This window comes from Hakea prostrata, chromosome 7 (assembly GCF_041222555.1).
Source record: "Hakea prostrata isolate BN-2017 chromosome 7, UWA_Hpros_2, whole genome shotgun sequence".
In the NCBI taxonomy this organism is placed as follows: Eukaryota; Viridiplantae; Streptophyta; class Magnoliopsida; order Proteales; family Proteaceae; genus Hakea; species Hakea prostrata.
The window spans coordinates 21327832-21347330 of record NC_142606.1 but is presented as its reverse complement, the minus strand read 5'-3'; the positions used below and the strand labels follow the sequence as shown (position 1 = coordinate 21347330).

Sequence of the window (19499 nt, the reverse complement as noted above, 5' to 3'; positions counted from 1 at the left end):
AATACCAATTCAATTTCCTGAATGTTGATTTGGTACATATATCTGCCCTTGTGGCGTGTTAGTCTCCACCCTTGTAGCGTGTTTTCGCCCATTTGGGCACTTATAATGCAAAGTGCATTTTAAATTTATTAATTGTTCTAAATATAACATTTATTCTATATTAACTCGTACCTTAACCTAGATGAGCCTGTACCTTAACCTAGATGATCCTGTCTAATGCATGTATGACAAATTGATCAAATTCCTCTCCTTAATTTCAGATGTTTATATTCAAACCTTGTGTTTTTATCCATTTATCTTTTAGTATTCTTTTTCTTTTTTTTGTTGTTTTTTACCCTTTAATTTTAATAAATAAAATTTCTTCATACCCAAAAAAAAAAAAATAAATAAATAAATATCGGTACATATATCCATGATACCAATTCAATTCAATTTCCACTGGGTAACTCGCTTTAAGACTTCTACCAAAAAAAAAACTTGCTTGAAGACCCACTTGGGTTACAAAGCTCATACAACACACCCATTCTGCACCATTATCATAACAATAGCATACCTGCCAAAATTTTCTTTTCTGGTCACCTAAATGCAATTCCGGTTCTCCGTGCGATTAAGCAGATTGTGCAAATTTCAATTAGACAAATTTAAAACAAGAGGCAGAGAAACGGAATTCTATAATTCTGAGAATTGGTCGTGATTGGTAGAAATGGAAATTTCGATGGAATTCGAATGCACCCAAAGATTGTTTCACTACATATAGTCTAGCCACAAGCCAAAAAAATCCAGATCATTGTTCAGAACCTTAGATAAATAGTTGGAGTCCTCACTTGTCCCAGTTTCTGCTAGCAAAACAGTATCATGGAGAAAGCCATACCCAACGGAACAGGACGAAAGAATTGCCAAACTGACCACGCCTTCCTTCCTGATCATATCCAGATGATTTTCCACTGTGCAGCATACGCAATTCCTTGTGTTTGGTTTAATCACGCTCACTTATGGCTGTTAAGTGCTCGTCGATCTCGTCGGTCGACAACACTCTAAAAACTGGATTGTCTTTTTTGACCACTCCTACCTACCAAAATATGAATTGTCATTGTGGTTAGTAATTGGAGACTAATCTCTTTATGCAACATAAAATAAATAGTACAAAAGAAAATGCGCCCTGTTCAATTAAAAGAGTGATGAACACAAGTAGGATAACATTGTTTCTAATGGTATATCGGATACACCTAATTCTGATGATGAAATTGAGACCGTTAAGAGAATTGACCTACTGGCCCATATAAACCAACAGGCCATATGCTAAAATAATCCAGCTGCTGGTGTATGTTAATAAATTAACATATGAGGTGGGACCCTCACACCGGTCAAGCATGAGGAAAAAAAGAGAAAAAGCTATAGAGCTAGATCAGTCGGGACAAGGTCTGGGGTTATCACAACCTAAGAACACCTCAGTTTCTGTAACCTGAAATCAATAGTAAAACTAGCCGCAAGGAACAAGGCCTAGAGTTCTCACTATCTAGTAGGGTCCTGATCCATTGCTGATAACTTGGATTATCAGAATTCTCCATCCAGGTATAAAATAGAACATGGCCGTCAAAGATTACCCTTAAGGCAAAGGGATTGATTGAGAAAGATATCTTGTTCTTATTATAAGATCGTGAGTGGATCTGGTAAAAAGAATAATCTTCTCCTTCGAGAATAATCAAAAACCGAAAGTGTTCAATTGGAACATGAAAATGTGACTGAATTGGTCCTAGTTACTCTTTGAAACAGAGTGGAAGAAGGGAGGAGATTATTGAACTAGGAAAATTATCCAATGACTTCGAAAGAATTGAAGGAGCTGTATGAGGTGAAAACCTCATGTACGGTTCTATATAAAATAAAACATGGCAGTGAAAGAAAACTCTTCCAGTCTAAACAACTCCCCATAATTGTTACTTATGCTGCTAATAACCGAATGAAAAAGCCATACCTCTATTTCATTGGCTTTGAAATCCTCTTGCAAAACTGACTGCAGAGCAGAAATTGCGGTCTACACAATATAGAAAGAATGAAAATGTTAGGTTAGAAACATGAGTTACCAATCATTCATATATACGCATTTTCAAGGCATAAATTCCAGCATTTGATCTCGAGTGGGATGCATAGAAAGCTGTTTCCACCTCAAGGAAATTTAGACCAACCAACCAACCAAAACCAACCATAGTGATAAGAAGCTTATAGCTCAAGACCCCAACAAACAGCACCTTCCCCAACCCCCCTCCCCAAAAAAATAAAAAAATTAAAAAAGGGGGGGGGGGGAAACCCTGAAACTGATATAATTTATCAAATATATATGATAGCATATAAAAAGCCGGGTGTTAAAAGGGTTGGCCTGGCCAATCTGAGAGGAAAATCAGTTGGGGAATTTCTAGGACATGACAATTTTCCCCATCTTCCCAGTCATATCGTTCCGTCCAATGTACCATAGTATTTTTCAGCTGAACTTACTTTGAACAAAAAGAAAGGGGTACAGAATCTTGAGATGGCACAGGAATATCTTACAAGTCACAATACACTTGACCTATTGTAGAGTTGGCAGTTGGCGACATGCTCATTCTAGGAAGAAGAGAAAACTCTAGTTGGAATATTTGCAAGGCGGCATAACAGTAGTAGAGACTATAAACTTCAGCCTCAGTGGAAGGGTAAATTCACACACTAGACCAGGTGCGCACATTTCATGGAGTTAGTTGTAATAATGATTAATGAGATAATCAGATATTATCCTGTCATGCCCAACTGTGTAGCTACATTATTAAAGCAAAAATGACAAAAATTTAGAAAATATCAATAAACACAAGTAATACTCTAGACAGTGAGAACAAAAAGTCCCCTCGTCCAAAGTACCTGAGGAAAGAGGGGGGGGGGGGGAGAGAATCAATTCATCAACTTGAACAAGCCAAAACTTTCATTATTTATTAATTTCCTTTATTTTTGTCAAAGTTCTCAATTAATAATGATTCTCTACCATTTCTTGTTCAGCTAAATTTCGCAACCGAAGCCCCAAGAAATAACACAAGCAACCCACTGTGGCAATTCCTTGTTTCTGGACATGGCATAAGAGTTAAGCATATGCATTGTAGCACCATGCACACCATGCAGTACAGTCGGGCAAGGAATCTTCCTCTTCTTCGTGGCCTTTAGGGCATCACACAATTAAGACAGAGGCCAAGGTAATTTTACCTGTACTGTTTCTTCATAAGAGAATGCTGGATCATTTTTCATTTTCTTCTCCAAGAAGTTGATTGCCTCCTGTTCCTTCAAGCCAGCACTTGTGGCCTGGGGCAAAAAAAGCAAATAAAAATCAGTACTCCTTTTTTGTGAAGACATAATGCTAATTAATTTGATTAAACTTGGATAAAGTCCAAAGATACTGTTAATTGCATGAAGCAAAACTTGATGTGAAGAGGTCAAGCCAAAACATGCAAAAAAGAAAACAAGCATTGATAAATGTGAATAACCCCTTCTTTATATGGTATATAAAAAGCAAGGAGGAACTGTAATTTTACAAAAAATGAAAAGAATATAAGCAAGTGATAGTATATACAATCAAGGTTAAGATTAATTACTGCTTAACAGCGTGTTTTACCATTTCAATTTTTTCACAACACCCTAAACCCTAAGTGCAGAATCATTTAGGGTAGCATGGCCCCTTCCCAAAAAATTAATGACACTATAAATCTTCCACCATATATTACATAGATGTAACTGCATATGACATCCAAAAAGGAACAACAAACTAAAGTAAGCACCTGAAAAGACCAAACAAGTAGAAGTCATCAAATGGATGGAAATTATCCCCCATAGGTTATCCAGTAAATGTTTGCCAAGAACCAAACATACGATGAGTATAACTGAATCTCAATTCTCAAGTTAAACAGTTAAACATAAGACTTCCAAGATACCTTGTGACCAAAGAAATGACCCGCTGGGTCGCACTTGAAAAGTTGAGGCCCAATTTCTTCATCAATACCCAAAACCATAGCAGCTTCACAAGTAAATGATAAAGGAATGGGAAATATTAGTAGACAAAACTATAAAAAAAAACATAGTTCCATTATATCCTCACACCACAAAGAAGGCATACCTACTCCAAGAGGTCTCATATAGGCATGTTGGGTATAGATTTGAGATTTGTCTGCAATCCTGTGCTCATTTAAGAATATAAATACAAGTTAATGAGATGAGACTATTTCAAAAGTATTCCAGAGGTACCACATCAGCCATCACCGTAGTATAATGCTGACACAAAGTTGTGTACCAGAAATAAAAAGTGAATGCATTAACTTAGAGAATTTTCAACTCAGTTCTTGTGAATGAAAAAATAACGTTTTCATTAGGCGATTATCTGTGACAGCTGTAGTCAATCCTATTAGCTTCTGTTTACTATTCTCTTCCAATTGTTAGTGCGTTTACAGAACTATCTGTTTGTCATTCTTGATGTAGAATGGGAGGAAACTCTCACGGTATTGATTCTGGAGGAAAACCAGATTAACTCAAGTTGCATAGGACCTTAGGAATGCAGGAAGGTAGAACTAAAGTTGGTATACAGAGGCAGGGCTCAAGGAATTGAGGAAAAACAATTCTGAACTAAAAAGAAGTCCGACAAGCTAGGGAAGATGTTAAGAAAGACAAACAGAATAAAGAAAGATAACTTCGGCTACTAGAAATCCACTAGAGTCTACTAAAACTTGATCTCAGGAGCCCACCTAGATCACCTACCCTAGATGTGAATGCTCAGATTCACATTCACTTCAGTTGCAGTGAGAATTCTCAACAAGAGCTTTCCATTTTTAATTCATGGTTGCCTTTTGAAAGCAGCCATGACTTGCATTATGTAGAGCTGGAAATTTTGGTTATAGCACAACAGTAATAAAAAGACTCTTATCTCTGAGGTCAGAACTTGACTGTTACTAGAAGTCCACAACTTGAACTTGGGAATTGGGATGACCTCCCTATTGGAAGTATTTCTGGGAGAAGTGCTGATCAGGTCTCTAAGAGGAGCAGGCTATTAGATCAAAATGATAACCTGCATCAATTCTTCTTTTGGGACATTTAAGAGAATAATTGTACAAATAGAAGCTGAAAAACAAGGTATTCGTATTTCCAGAAAGTTTATTATAAGTTCTCGTGCAAAGAAGTACATTGAATTTTGAAGGTCCTCGATACCCAGCCTACTCTACATAACCAGTGAATGCAACCACTTATAAGGTGATCAGTTTTAATGGCATTGACTGATTGATCTTACAGCACCACAGCCTATACATAATGAAGAACTTAAGAAGCTCTACATTCCCCGCCAAGGGCATCCTCACCCTTGTCTTTCTGGATGTATTTCAATGACACTATGACAATGTTAATATTTCAAGGAGTTAATTTGCAACAAACAATTTATTTCAACAGTTACTTCTCTAAAAAAATCCTGGTGATATAAGTTGGTGGCATTAGGAATGTAACCCTGAAATTCTCAAATAGAATATAGAGCACTAGTTCCTTGGAAAATAAAATTCAAGCAGTCCAAAAAGGTAATAAAGAAATCAATTATAGGAAATCACCATACCATCTGGCTAATACATCCACAGGCATTTCATATCCATATTTGAATCGAAACTCAGCTGCTTCATTTCTTGCTTGTTGGACCAATGTCCTTGCATCAGCTGGTAATGGCAAATAAGTTCCATGAGATTTCATTTAGCCAAAAAAAGCATCCATTGAATTGAAAATTTTGAGTGTTTATGTCTTAAGGCCCCCATGAAAAGGAACAAAATCTGCCTAACCAATTTAGCAAATATACTTGTCAGTCTGGCCACTCATCCACATGAAACTAAATACAATGTTAGTCTATTTCAGTATTTCAAACATTTTAAGGTCAGCCATATCTTTCTAAATCTCTCATGTCTTTTATAGTTGCAGCTCCAGCCTATTACCTTTTGATATGTTTGACCTCTATTAACAATCAAACCTAAACTAACAAATACTTATGAATGTGCTGCTCAATCCAAATCAGAAAAGATAAACCATGGTGAATAACACTTGCATATCAGCAGAAATACTAAAATTGCGCTAACATCATGTAGTTAAGAGATCCTCTAGTATCAAATAGTTGAAAATGATAGAATTCCCTCCCACCCCACCTCAAAAAAATAAAATACATAAATAAATGAATCTACTCCTTGGTACTTAGTGATTCCTTATGATTACAAGAAAATAAAGTTCAGGAGATTCAGCAAGAAAACCTGTCATGCCGGTTGCCAACAATCCAGTGTACTTTGTAATGGCAAACAGATGTGTAACACTAGTATGATCCAAGAGCTTGTCCTGCATCATATATGAGGAGTAAATTACACAGAACAATTCAATTCGCAGATCAAACAAGTATCGCCAACAAAAATCGGAAGAGTACCCACCGGGACCTTCTTCTGTGTAACAACGCATACGGAATCCTTTCCTCGAACACCGATGGAGGTGATTCCAGAAGCCTTCACTGCCTTAAAAGCATACTCTGGTTCATCCGTTAACAAGTCTTAATATCACAAAAAAGATAACTTTTGACGGGCGAAACTAGATGAAAATGTCCGGGACTAGGTCGTACAGAATTGATCGAAGAAACACAGATCCAACCATCTTGAAACAAAAATAAAAAGCTTCCATACAAACACTGGAAGAATCTCCAAGTTTACTAACTTCGGAAAACATATTTGACTAGTTACGAAATTACAATTTCTGGAACCCTGAAAAGATCACAACTGTAAATGGGGAATGAATCCTGGAGAGAATGCTTACCAACTTGGAAGAGTCGACCTTCAGGGGAAAAGATTGTTATGTGACGATCGTAACCAGCTCCACTTCCACGACTCATCGTTTACTTCTCTCTCTGTGCTTACCTTCGTTCTTCCTCAATACAGACTCGCACAAAGTGCATAAAAACAGCGGTGAGATTGTTTGGAGCACAAGAAAGCGAGAAGTGACCACCGAGGTTTAATGTTTAAAGGTGGTCTTATCTTGGACCGGCTTTAGCATGGTGGTTCGGAACCGGCCCTAATTTCCCTTCACTCTCTTCTTATATTTATTTATGAGTTTTTTTATGTGTGGATCTCTTAAGTGGACCATAAACTAATGTTAGGTCCGGTTAAATGCAATATATTACGTGTGGGTCCCAAACAGACTGACACCATTAACCTCCGTTAAGCATATTCAAATTACAAACGTGAAAAGCCCAAACTGCCACTCTGTTTATTTAATACATTGTGTTAATATATTTTATAAGATCAGCCATAATCAAGAAAATCTTCATTTTTTCACGACTCATAAGATCACTAGCTTCACTACTGTTTGATTGTATAATCAATCATGGATTGCCTTCATCCTTTGCTATTTGAATAGCCTTCTTGATCGCCAAAACTTCTCCTATAAGGCTGTAATGGTGAACCAAACATTTGTGAGAGTGAAAGGGTTGTCCTCTGTTCTTCAACAATATCTCTAAAAATGATCTTTGAACCTCTATGCTTGAATTTTTCTTCCATGTTGCATTACAATTTACTTTTCGCCTTCCCACTAGCAGAGGGTTCCAATGTTTGCATCCACCATGCACCTTGGTTTGGTGGTCTTGTATTGCTAATGATAAAGGATTTGTTATTGTAAATGGGAAACTTTGTGCAAAGGGAAAAGGGAGGGGGGTTTGGGCTTTCGGAATGTTCAATGCTTTAATAAGGCTTTGTTAGCAAAGCAAAGTTGGAGATTGCTTACGACCTCTGATTCTCTGTAGGCCTAGGTAATGCATGCCAAATACATAAAGGACACTCATTTTCTTGAATGTAAACACCCTTCATCTTGCTCCTGGGGTTGGCGCAGCATCCTTGCTGGCGGAGATATCCTCAAGCATGGTCTAATTAGACAGGTTAGCAATGGGACTAACACAAACATATACAAAGATCCTGGTTGCCCTCTCTTCCTTTCAAGAGCATAAGTAGCTCTCTCTCACTAATGGTCCCACTTGGGTGCAAGAATTAATTAGATGGGAAGATGCACAATGGGATATTCCCATCCTCCAATCCATTTTTACCGCAACTAAGGTAGAAGCAAGCCTTACAATCCCTCTATTGTCTATCAATACAAATGATCCATGGGTCTGGTACAAAAATAGAAATGGTAAGTTTTCTGTTAAATATGAATATTACCAATGTTTGGTTATGGCAAATGCTAAAGGTAATTGTGTTTCATCATCTACTCATTCTATTTTTTGGAACAAAATTTGGCACATCCCCACCCTTCCTAAAATCAAACACTTTCTTTGGAGAACATCACATGAAGCAATTGCAATTGGTAGTTCTTTATTTACTAAAAGAGCCACTCTTGCCCCTTTATGTTTGATTTGTGATCATTGTCTTGAAAATGTTGGTCATGCTCTTTTTTTTTTTGTCCCCATATAAGATGTTGTTGGGAACTTTCCCTCTCCGCATCAATATGAATGATTTCAAAGGTGAACATTTTCATGAATGGATGAAATTTATCCAATCAAAGTTTAAGGGATGTGGGGATATGGATAGAGCTAACCAAATCTGGAGTGCATTAATTTGGTGTATTTGGAATACTAGAAATGCAATTATTTTTCGTGGTATTGATGCTTCCATACATTACACTATGAATCACTTCTCCTCTTTATTGGCAGATATCCAAAACTTCTTGAACACTCCTCAGGTCTCAGATCTCCATCAGCAGCTCATTGTTGCAAACCACCTAGGAGATGTTATATGTTTTCAACTTTTTGTGGATGGTTCGTGGGAAGGCAACACTAGAAAGGGAGGAAAGAATTGTATTCTCTGGGACACTAATGAAACTTTTATTGCTGCACAATGCAACCATGGTTTTGGAACTTCTGCTTCTTTGATGAAACTTCTTGCTGTGAGAGATAGCCTACTTTTTGCACTCTCTTTAGGAGTATCTCACATTCAAGTGAACTCTAATTGCCTACCAGTCGTTTTGGCTCTCCAAGGCTTTAGCTCTTCTTTAGATTGGTCTAGTCTTAGTTTAGTTTCTGAAATTTTTAAGATTGTCATAGACTTTAATATGGTTCTGTTTAATTTTGTTCCTAGGATTAACAATGTTTTTGCTGATTTTCTTGCTAGGGGGGCACGTTGTCTTTCCCTCTCTCGATCTTGGTGGAATATTCCACCTTTATTCATGGTTGATATCTCTTTGTTGGCGTCCAGGTTTCCTGGCTTACACTCTTTTACTTAATGATATGACTTTTATTTGTTGACCAAAAAAAAAATCACTTCAACCGGCTTCTATGCTCCCCCTGCAAATGTTGATCACATATGGATCGCCTCATATACCAAAAGTTAAAAGATGCATGTGCAAGTGTTGTATGTCCTAGTTTCTTCTCATCTCATTGATGAAGTTTAAACAACTTCCAAACCATACCCGTCTTCCATATTGGCAATCCAAAAACAAATGATCTGCTGTCCCCACAACCTGAGCGCACCTTCTACAGGAAAACATCCTTTGTTGTGCACAACAGTGCATATAGATACCAAATGATAGGCTAAAAAAGCAAAAAAATTACAAGCCTATTTTGAAAATTTTAAATTTGAAATCATGCTTTAAATTTCAACCTATTTATTGGCATCTATGTGTACTGCTGTGCACAACAAATGATTTTTTTCTGACCTTTTAGACATTGGATCAACATTAATTTGTTTGAAAATGAAGTTACTACCTGTAGTTGTTGCTATGTCTTCATTGTAGACCCTCCACAACAAATTTTTAATCTTTGGTACCATCTCAATAGCCCAAATTCGATTCCAAGTAGCAGCTTCAATGGAATTCCACCGATGCGAAGTATGTTTGTCGGTCTCCATTCTTCTCTCTCCATTGGCTAGCATGATGTATGCTAATATAACTATAAATTCACCCTTTTTTATGGTTCCCAAACTTGTTTATCATCCTTGGCAAACAAACTGAGAGTGATCTTCTAAATCCCTTCAACATCTGCTGGCAAGAAATATCAGTGTAGGACATATGTTTTTCATTTCTTGCAAATGAGATCAATTAACTCAACTACTATTTCAATATCTAAAATTGTCACACATGGGTTTGGATTTTATAGGTGGGTTATCTGTCTATCATTCCAAATGTTTATTTGTCTGTCATCTCTAACCTTCAATTATAAGCCCTCCACTAGAACTGAGTCCCCAAATTTAGAAAGTTAGTTCTAGGAAAATAAAGAAATTTAATAAATTTAGCCCAAAATGAGTCTGGGACTCGGGGTATTTCCATATTCTCCATGCCACCTTTGCTAGTGGAGCCTTGTTTTGTAATTGAGTGACATCAATTTTTTTTTTCTTTCTCTCTTTTCCCTTCGCTTAATTTGAGAGCCTGAGAGTATATGAGATTGTGTATATTATTGCACTTCGTAGAGGCTCTCAAATGAGGGTGTTTGAGCTTCAAAAGAAATTCAAAAAATGTCCAAGTTCAAGTCCTAACGAATAGAAAAATAGCCAGTTTTCCATCCTAAACGGCTAGCTGTTTGGCCAAACGGTAGGCTACTTGGCAATATAGCTATTGATATGACCATTGGGTCATTTTTGAACTGAAAGCAACAAGTTTGCCTCTAAGTAAAATGGCTTGCCATTTGGGCCGTTAATATGACCATTGAGTCATTTATGGACCGAAAGCAACAATTTTGCCTCTAAGTAAAAAGGCTCACCGTTTGAGCTTCAACGCGAGCGTTATATGCTCAAACGGCAGGTCATTTGGAACAATAAGCCCATCTTTACTTCTTCTTAGGGAATTAGTCCTCCTAGCCAAGCTTAAGTCCAAAATTTACTCTTCTAACCTATTCTAGGCAGTCTAAGGATGTCAAGAGCATGATATGATGCATATATGCAATTACATGATGAACCTAGTGACCTAAGGCCTAGGTGCACTTGATCTTCATCTACAGCTTGATTTGATTCTTGAATCTTCAATTCTTCTTTGTCTTCAAGCTTCAAGTCTCCTTATGTCCAAACTTAGTTGAACCATTTCTTAGGGCTTGAACATGCATTTGAGTTGGGTCTTTATTGGTGTTTTGATCAATTATGCCCTTAGTTCCATATTCTTCATTTTACTCATTTGGCTTGATTTAAATACATACAACTCAATTTAAACATTAGTATTTGTTATCATCAAAATCAATGGAGTCTGATGTGGCATTGACATGGCAATGCTAACATCGCATTTCCTCAACAAAAATATTTTCCAAGTTTGATTGGTCATAGCTCACTTAACCATTCAGTTCTGAAATCCAATTAGGTGGAAGATGTTGATGTGGGCAAGGAAAACCTAATGAATTTACTGTTGATATGTTACTTCTGTTATCTAGTCTAGTTTATTCTCTGTGTAGTTCTATAATCACTTCCTTGAATTTGAAATCAATGAAAACATTATGCAACTGTCTTCAATAAGGTCAAGGAATGGGATCAAGCCAGCTAGCACCCTCTGCATTCTTTGTTGCTTAATCTGATCTGTATGTATAGATGAGATTGATGTGAAAGTCAATGCCTAAGATTGGTTCAATATACGATGTTGGGAACCTTGTTCCCTCAACATTTCTGCCACTGTGTGTGGGAGAAGAAACATTGATTAATTGCAGGTTGTCATTGAGAGAACAATGGGTTCAACTTCAGTGCTGTTGTGCTGCCAATGGTCGAGATCGATTTCGACCGTTGGCAGCAAGTGCTGTGCATTAAATGCAAAGCATTCAAGTCTCACTCAAAGAAGATTAGTAGGTGCACCAACCAAAGTTTAAGAATAAGATTCAATACCTATGATGTCTGGGTCATAATGCAGCAACATGGTTGTGTAGCGCATGTAGTCCTTACTGCTAATACGGATTAAAATGTATGTCTTCTTAATGAACTAAAATGCTTCAATTAGTCATTCAAATTTAAATAAAAGAAAATTGTGAGGCCTTTGAATTCACAAAATTGCATTGAACCTGTGATTGAAGCCTGTGAGTTCAGTAAATTCCTCTGGAGCCAGTGATTGGAGAAGTGGGCCAAAGCTTAGAGTAGGTATGAAGGTTTCAGCACCTTGATCAGGTCTGTCATGGAATCCATTTCTACAAGTCAATCAGGATCCAATTTATGTTGAGTTTCAAAGAAAATTCCCCACCCAGCTTATTTATTTCGTTGGTGTCACTTGCCTGGGTTCAACTTCAGTGCTGCACATTACTGTTCTGCCAACAGTCAAGATCGAAATCTCGATCGTTGCAGCAGATGCTATGCATTAAATGCACAGCATTCAAGTCTGCCCCCACTTTACTGAAGAGGGAAGAGGGCAAGGTTGACATTTATTAAGAGCAAAAACATGTGGTTCTTGTGCAGTTGATGGGGTGCTTTGTTATCTACTTCTGCTATTTATATCTGGCATCACCTTGCCACTTGTGAGTGTAATTTTACTGAATTGGTTAAAATTCTCAAGCAGGGAAGCAGAATATATATGCAATCTTGGAATTTCTTCTTTATTTATATTTGGCTTCATCCGTTGTTGATAAGACAATTTAAAGCTCAACAACTCAACATATATGTTTAGTTTCAATTTAAATTCAAATTTGAAAATTTTGAAGGTTGTAACTAATTTAGCTACAAGTTAAAACTAATTCTAAATGTTGGCTCATAAATGAAAAATACTGCTCATATTGAGCAGCTTTTCCACCATTCAAAACTACTAATTAGTGTTCCCTTTCAGTGGTTTTCTTTCAATCTCTTTCTTGTTTTGTTGTTCTTTTTATTCAGAATGTACCCAAAAAAAAAAATCATTAGTTCCTTTGTTCTTGTTTTAGCTCTTTTTGGTATCAATTATCATTGTCAATTATGAGAAATTTTCATTATTTTAAATTGTTTGGCATCTATTCTGAATTTTATTTTTATTTAAAATAATGGAAAAACCTCCAAAATCCATAATGAACTTTTTGTCCATTATGGATTGTGATGAGAATTTCATTATCTTCATTTGTGTAAGTTTACTTAAAGTTCTATAAGTAAGATGAGGGTAAAATAGTCAATACACATTCTTTTATATCAACAATACTTTTTCTTTCTTTTCTCACTTGTTTACTATCATTTTTAACAATTTTTTATCTTGACACCAAACTTATTTTCCATTTCATAATTTATTTTTTATAAAATTCATCAAACCATTTTTCATTCTTGACCAATAATGAATTCTTGTACTTATTTATTTTAAATAGGCATAATAGAGAATGAGAATTGATACCAAAAAGAGCCTTAGTTTCTTGTAACTCAATCTGTTTTATTTTACTTGCTTTTTCTCCTACAGGTTCCTTCTCTGGAACATAATAATGAAATCAGAGGAGGAAAGAGTATTGACTTAGTGAAATACATTGATTCACATTTTGAAGGACCTTCCCGTGTGCCTAAGGCAAGAAATAATGAAGATTATCTTCGAAAATCTTTTCTAATTTAGCTTAACTAAAACTTTAACTTTGTGGTAATGTGGAGAAAGTTCTTTTATCCTACATAAAAAATGTAAGAAAAGAAGACAAGAAAAAAACTTATATAAGGAGATCCAAGTCCTTGGTTTTAATAATTTAATTCAAATCTGTGCATGTTAAGTATTGTATTTGATTCTATCTGTTAGGGAAAAGTCTGTGTTTCCCTCATATCTCTTCACCACATATTTGGAGGAGTGATTACTGAGGTTTCTACTTCTAATTCACATTTTTAGAACTCCGAAGTGAGCCCCCTCCTAATATATGGTGAAAATGTGTGAGAAAAGCTCAAACCTTTATCTTGATGACTTGAGAATCCAAATTTAAAAAAAGTAGGGAATTGAAAATGACATTGAAAAGAATATCACTTCCAAGTTTTGAAAAGACATTGGGAAAAATGTTTTCTTTGTTCTCTATAATTATCCACTCACTCTAATGTCTAATTCTTTGTTCTCTATAATTATCCACTCACTCTAATGGCATTAGACCTGATTAAGACAGGTGTGATACTCAAGCATTAATAATGTAAATCATAAATAAGCATTTCTATTAAATGTGATGTAAAGGAATATGAAAAGAACACAAACTCTACTTGCGAGAATAAAGGATTCCAATTCAAGAACTGTAGGTTACAAGGAGGATTACTGGATTAGCTTCCACTTTTCTACAGGATCTCCCGCATCCTAGAGGATAGAAAATGTAGATGCACTACAACCACTCATCAGCTGGCAGTGATTAAAGCCACCTTCCACGGTTCCATGAGTCTGGATCTGCACCCCGTCACGGGAGCACTGTGTGCTCCCGACGATTTTCCACCACAAAAACATGTGGGACCCACAGTGATTGGTGATGTTTTTTTATCTTTATTTTTATGTTTTATGATTTTTACCCTGTGGACCCCACATGTTTTTGTGGTGAAAAAATCCGTCGGAAAGCACAGAGCGCTCCCCTGACGACAAGGTGCAAATCTGGACTCCGGTTCCACCACCATTTGGGCAGGTAATTAAGAGGCAATATGATAATCAAGAGACAATAATCACAAAATCTTTTCATTCAACCAGTTAAACAACATGAGAGAACCTTGTGATGTTTAAGTTTTGATGTGAATTTCTAATAATCACTTTCTGTTTCTGATTAGACTTCGATTAGATACAAATTTGAAGTAGAATAGGATTTTTATTTGCGGCAGCAGCTACCTGCCGATGGTTCAGATCGCACCACGTCATCAAGATGCAATCGAACGGCTGAAAATCAAATAGTGGGTATGCTTGCAAATATTAATTTTTGCTTTTACATTTGATGGGTTTAAATTTTATTAATTTACAAAGTTAGTCCTTCGTTTGTCCGACACCCAAAATCTCTCTATTCCTCTAGCTGCTGGACCAGCCAATAGATCTATGAAAGGTTATGGAATAATGCGAAGAACACTTGCACCGTTTCCTCTGAAAGAAGAAAAAAGCCTGCACAGAAAAATCAATTTCGAGAGAGCTAATAATCTCACAAAACAGAGAGCCAAACTTGGAGTTTCAGTAGCTTCTTTAGGATTGGCAGACATTGAGAGAGTGAAATCCTTCAGATCTTGTCTGTAGAAATCCAAAATGAGAGGAATTACAAATATCTAGGACAATAAGACATCATCTAATGGAATCATTAAAAGATAATTGCAGAAAACCAAAAACAAATGATATCAAAGGCAAATATTTAATTATACTAGAGCGTCACAAAATAAAAGCCTCAATTAATTTTCCACCCAAAACAGATACTGTGGGATCTCGCTGAAATTTCATAAAGAGAGGGGAGTTGGGAATCGGGAACTCTATTTTAAAACACAAATATCGTTGGACCAAACATAATTTCCTGTTGAGAGAACCATCAACGACCAGAGAACCAACGCCGAGAGGAACCACCAACGAACTTCGCCTAGAGGAACCATCCACAAACTTCGCTACGTTAGCAAACGAAGAAGAACCTTGATTCGAGATGAGAGAGGATTTTGGGTGTCGGCACAAATGAAGGACTCAACTTTGTAAATTAATAAAATGTAAACCCTTCAAATGTAAAAGCAAAAATTAATATCTGCAAACATACCCCGCTATTTGATTTTCAGGTGTCCGATTGCATCTTGATGACGTGGTGCGATCTGAACCGTCGAAAGCTGCCGCAAATAAAATTCCAAACAGTTGTAATGTCATGTCAATTTACATTTAAACGCCATAGCATAATAGACTTGGGTCCACAGCCTATGCCAATACGCCCGACAGGAAACGACTCTACTAATGAATGTTGGACAGATTATGGAGTGAATTTCATGGCGTAGCTTGAAGCTTCTACCAAAAATAGAATTTCATGGTCTCACGCTAATAATATACCTCTTTGGTTTTACCTTTTTCTTTTCCAAAGAAGGTATATTTGGCTTGTACATTCTCTAATCTCACTGGAAGTGTGGAACTCGGATTTGATTTCTTCTGCACTTTTCTCGTTTACGGTCACCTCATACAGGGCATTCTGTGGGTTTAACTTCAGTGCTGCACATTAAATGTATAATATTATGTTGCAGACAGTCGACTGCATGTGTTGTACATTTAATGTAGCATTCAAGTTTGGCCCCATCTTGGGCTCACTTGTGTCAGGTGGGCTATGAAATAAAAAATTAGGTGCATCATGCACACAGGTGCAGAGGAGCCGAATGCAAAGAACCCCAACAGCTGAAAGGATTTTCATTTGTCCAATGGATGGTCAATTTCTTTACGAATGAGTCACACACGTTCATAAATTACATTAAATGGTTGAGGTTAAATTTATAAAATAAAATAAATTTTATTTTAATTTAATCTAAATTTTAATGTAAACTTTAGATACGTATCACTTATGGATAAGAAAATGAAATGAATGGTCATTTTCTTGTAAAAAATGAACAGAATAAAAATCGACAGCGGAAATTGCAAGATTTCACCTTTTTTAAGATCCCTCCTCAATAACCGCTGGATTGGAAAGGAATTGATTCATACTCATTTAGCCAGATGGTGAGGCGACAAAGATAAAAGATTCTATGACCTTTTTTTTAACCTTTTGGGTAAAATTTTTATGACTGGTTATAAATTGATTGAAAACTAGATCAATGGTCATGTAATATCAGGTTCAATGGGTCCCATGCCAGGTAGGAAAAAAAATTTGTTTTTTATGAGTTTGTTTAGAATCCGGATCATCTCCCCTCCCCCATGGCTTCCTGACTACAAAAACTAGTGGATCCCACTGATGAAAAAGTTTTTTTTTTTTTCCCTTTTCAAAAAGTGTTTTTCACCGTGGGCCCCACATGTTTTTGTGGTCAAGAAGCGCCGGGGAGCACAAAGTGCTTCCCGTCGGAGTCGCAGATCCGGACTCGTTTGTTTACACCATGAAATGGATAATAATTTTTAAGGTAGATCCTTTTATTTGTAAACTATTGTGTTTGCATCACAAGGATTTATTTTCATATATATATATATATATATATATATATATTTTAAGAGGGTACTTATCTTTGAGTTTATTAAAGGTGTATTAGAGATGGAATTTCTAAACCAACGGGGTTTGGTCCAAGTGTTAAGCAACTTAGTTCGCTTAAGCAAGGTTCCGATGTCGAATCTTTGTGGATGCAAAAAATCCCCGCTGGGAGACTCACCCACCACAACCAAGTGTGCGACACGGGTCGAACCACCGGTTTATGAAACCGGGGTTGGCAAAAAAAAAAAAAAAAAAACATAGAAGTAAGATTTTGAGTGGGCACATTCCAATTGTGTGATAAAGAGATGAGAAAAACACATATTTTTACCTTAACGGATAAAAATTACGGACTCTTTTTTTAACATCAATCTATTTATGCTTTTCTAGCCTAGGCTATTTATAACTATTAGAACAATCAAATTAACAAAATTTTAAATAAAAAGATGATTCCCAAAAACCTAAATGGGTTTAGCATTTTCATCATTATCATCATGGTGCTAATGTTTTTACCCCCAAATTTTTTTTTTCATTTACCTTAAATGCATATTTCTGGAAGATAATGCTTTTTAGAACTTTCGTACATTTATTTATGAAGGAGATAATTTGATGTTAAGGATATTCAAAATCATCACCTCATATTATGCGGTGTTGATTTTTACCAACTAAATCAACCCCTTTGGATTTTAAAAGAGAGATTTTTTTCGGAAGTAAAACATACGAGTTCTTGTCCTCTTCAATTTTTGAGCACATAATCTGATCCTAATTGATCACTTACAATTGTAATACAATCTTGATATGAATCATGCTGATTGATCTAAGAAATTTTCCCTTAAATAAAATTTATCTTTAAGTTTATATAATGATTTTGACCACTTTGCTCCTTTGTTGTATTGTATGATTGTATCGCACAATATGATATTTCCAGGCTTGATTATTTCAAAGCTTTTATCAATGGCTATTGGGTTGCAAAGTCTTTGAAAGGTGGTAGATGCTATGTTATTTGGGATTCAATGGGGAATTTTGTAGCAGTCAATTCAAGACTCGTATAGGTGGCTCGACAACAATTTTGGAACTTAAGGCTATTAGGGATGAACTCATGCTTGGTATCTCGTTGGGAGTTCCAAATCTACAAGTTAACTCTGACTGTTTGAATGTAGTTTCAACTTCACAAGCAATGTTTAAAGTATTTCACGATACTATACGATACTAGCTGATACGTATCCATATTTGATCCAACTCATACTATACATCTCGATTACGTCTCTCTATTGAGTTACACTAAAATATAATAGTCAGACCGATACAATATTTGATACAGAACAATATGCCTCTTAAAATCACTTGATCGATACAATACTCGATATAGATACTTTAAACCTCGTTCACAAGGGTGTGCTTTCTCTTTAGATTGGAGAAGTATTAGTTTTGTTTATGATATATTGGAAGTTGTCCTCCTCTTTCATAATGTTTACTTTCATATATTCCTAGGGATGGAAATTTTTTTGTCTGTCTTGTAGCCAAGGGAGCTTCTAAGCACTCTCTAGTTAGGGCTTGGTGGCATGTTCCACTTATGTTTATTACTAACTCTTCTTATTTGACCACATCCCTGGGTTTATTTGCTTTTGTTTTTGAGAAAAAAAAGAATATGATATTTTACACTAGTAAGAAAAAAAAAAAAACTTTGAATATGGTATTTTGTGTTGAGAATAACATTGGCCATATTAATATCAATCCCAATTTTTTTTTTCAGATGGATCATTTGTATTGGATGAATTTTATCTAATACAATTAATCAAACTGATACCACATCATTATTGACCTCTGATGAGTATTAAAGCTTTGAAAACCTATTTGTCAGTGTAAGTCGAAATAACTTGTAAAACAACGTACTTGGTTGGAGAAGCCGAGGAACACTTCTGACGATTAAATCGGTGAAAGTTTACAGCTTTATGAAGAAAACTTAGAGCTCTGAATACTAGTGTGTAGTTCAAAGTATGCATGCCTAATAATATTAAGCCAAAAAAAAACCCAAGTGTGTAGTTCAAAGTATGCATGCCCAATAATATTAGTGGCAATGAATTCTCTCTGGAAACCTAGGGGAGGTCGGTTATGGCCCTATCAGAGCTGTTTGCGTGTGCAACATGCATCACGGTTCGACCACAGTATGGTCGGTCTGGTTTAAGTGTTCGTCTGGTCCGACCGTATCAAGTATCATCATCTCATACAAAATAAAAAACAGAAAAAGAGAGATGAGTATCATCATCCGGTACGACCGATACGATATCGATACGTATAAATTAGAAGTTAGACGGTCTGATGTAGTGTAGGGTAAAGGGCAGTGGAGGGTCCAAACCGAGAAAAGGTCTGGGCCAGTGGACGTAACGAGTAACGACAACGTTCAGAAACTGTAAATCTTACTGTTGGGTTTGAAATTCAAAATAGTGAGAGTTTGGAGGGAGAAAAGGAAGAAACTCAACTGTGG

General features: G+C 36.2%; 1 protein-coding gene across 1 annotated transcript; it reads right to left on the bottom strand.

The window, feature by feature from the left end:
- Positions 1-675: 675 nt before the first annotated feature.
- On the bottom strand, positions 676-7001 carry LOC149010496 (proteasome subunit alpha type-6). The gene is made up of 9 exons (XM_089160933.1): positions 6823-7001; positions 6447-6541; positions 6276-6357; positions 5600-5696; positions 4127-4185; positions 3945-4027; positions 3223-3318; positions 1973-2032; positions 676-1069 (listed from the first exon to the last, which is right to left on the bottom strand). The coding sequence occupies exons 1-9, from the start codon at positions 6896-6898 to the stop codon at positions 977-979; spliced, it is 741 nt and encodes a 246-aa protein (XP_089017059.1). The 5' UTR covers positions 6899-7001; the 3' UTR covers positions 676-976.
- Positions 7002-19499: the final 12498 nt, after the last annotated feature.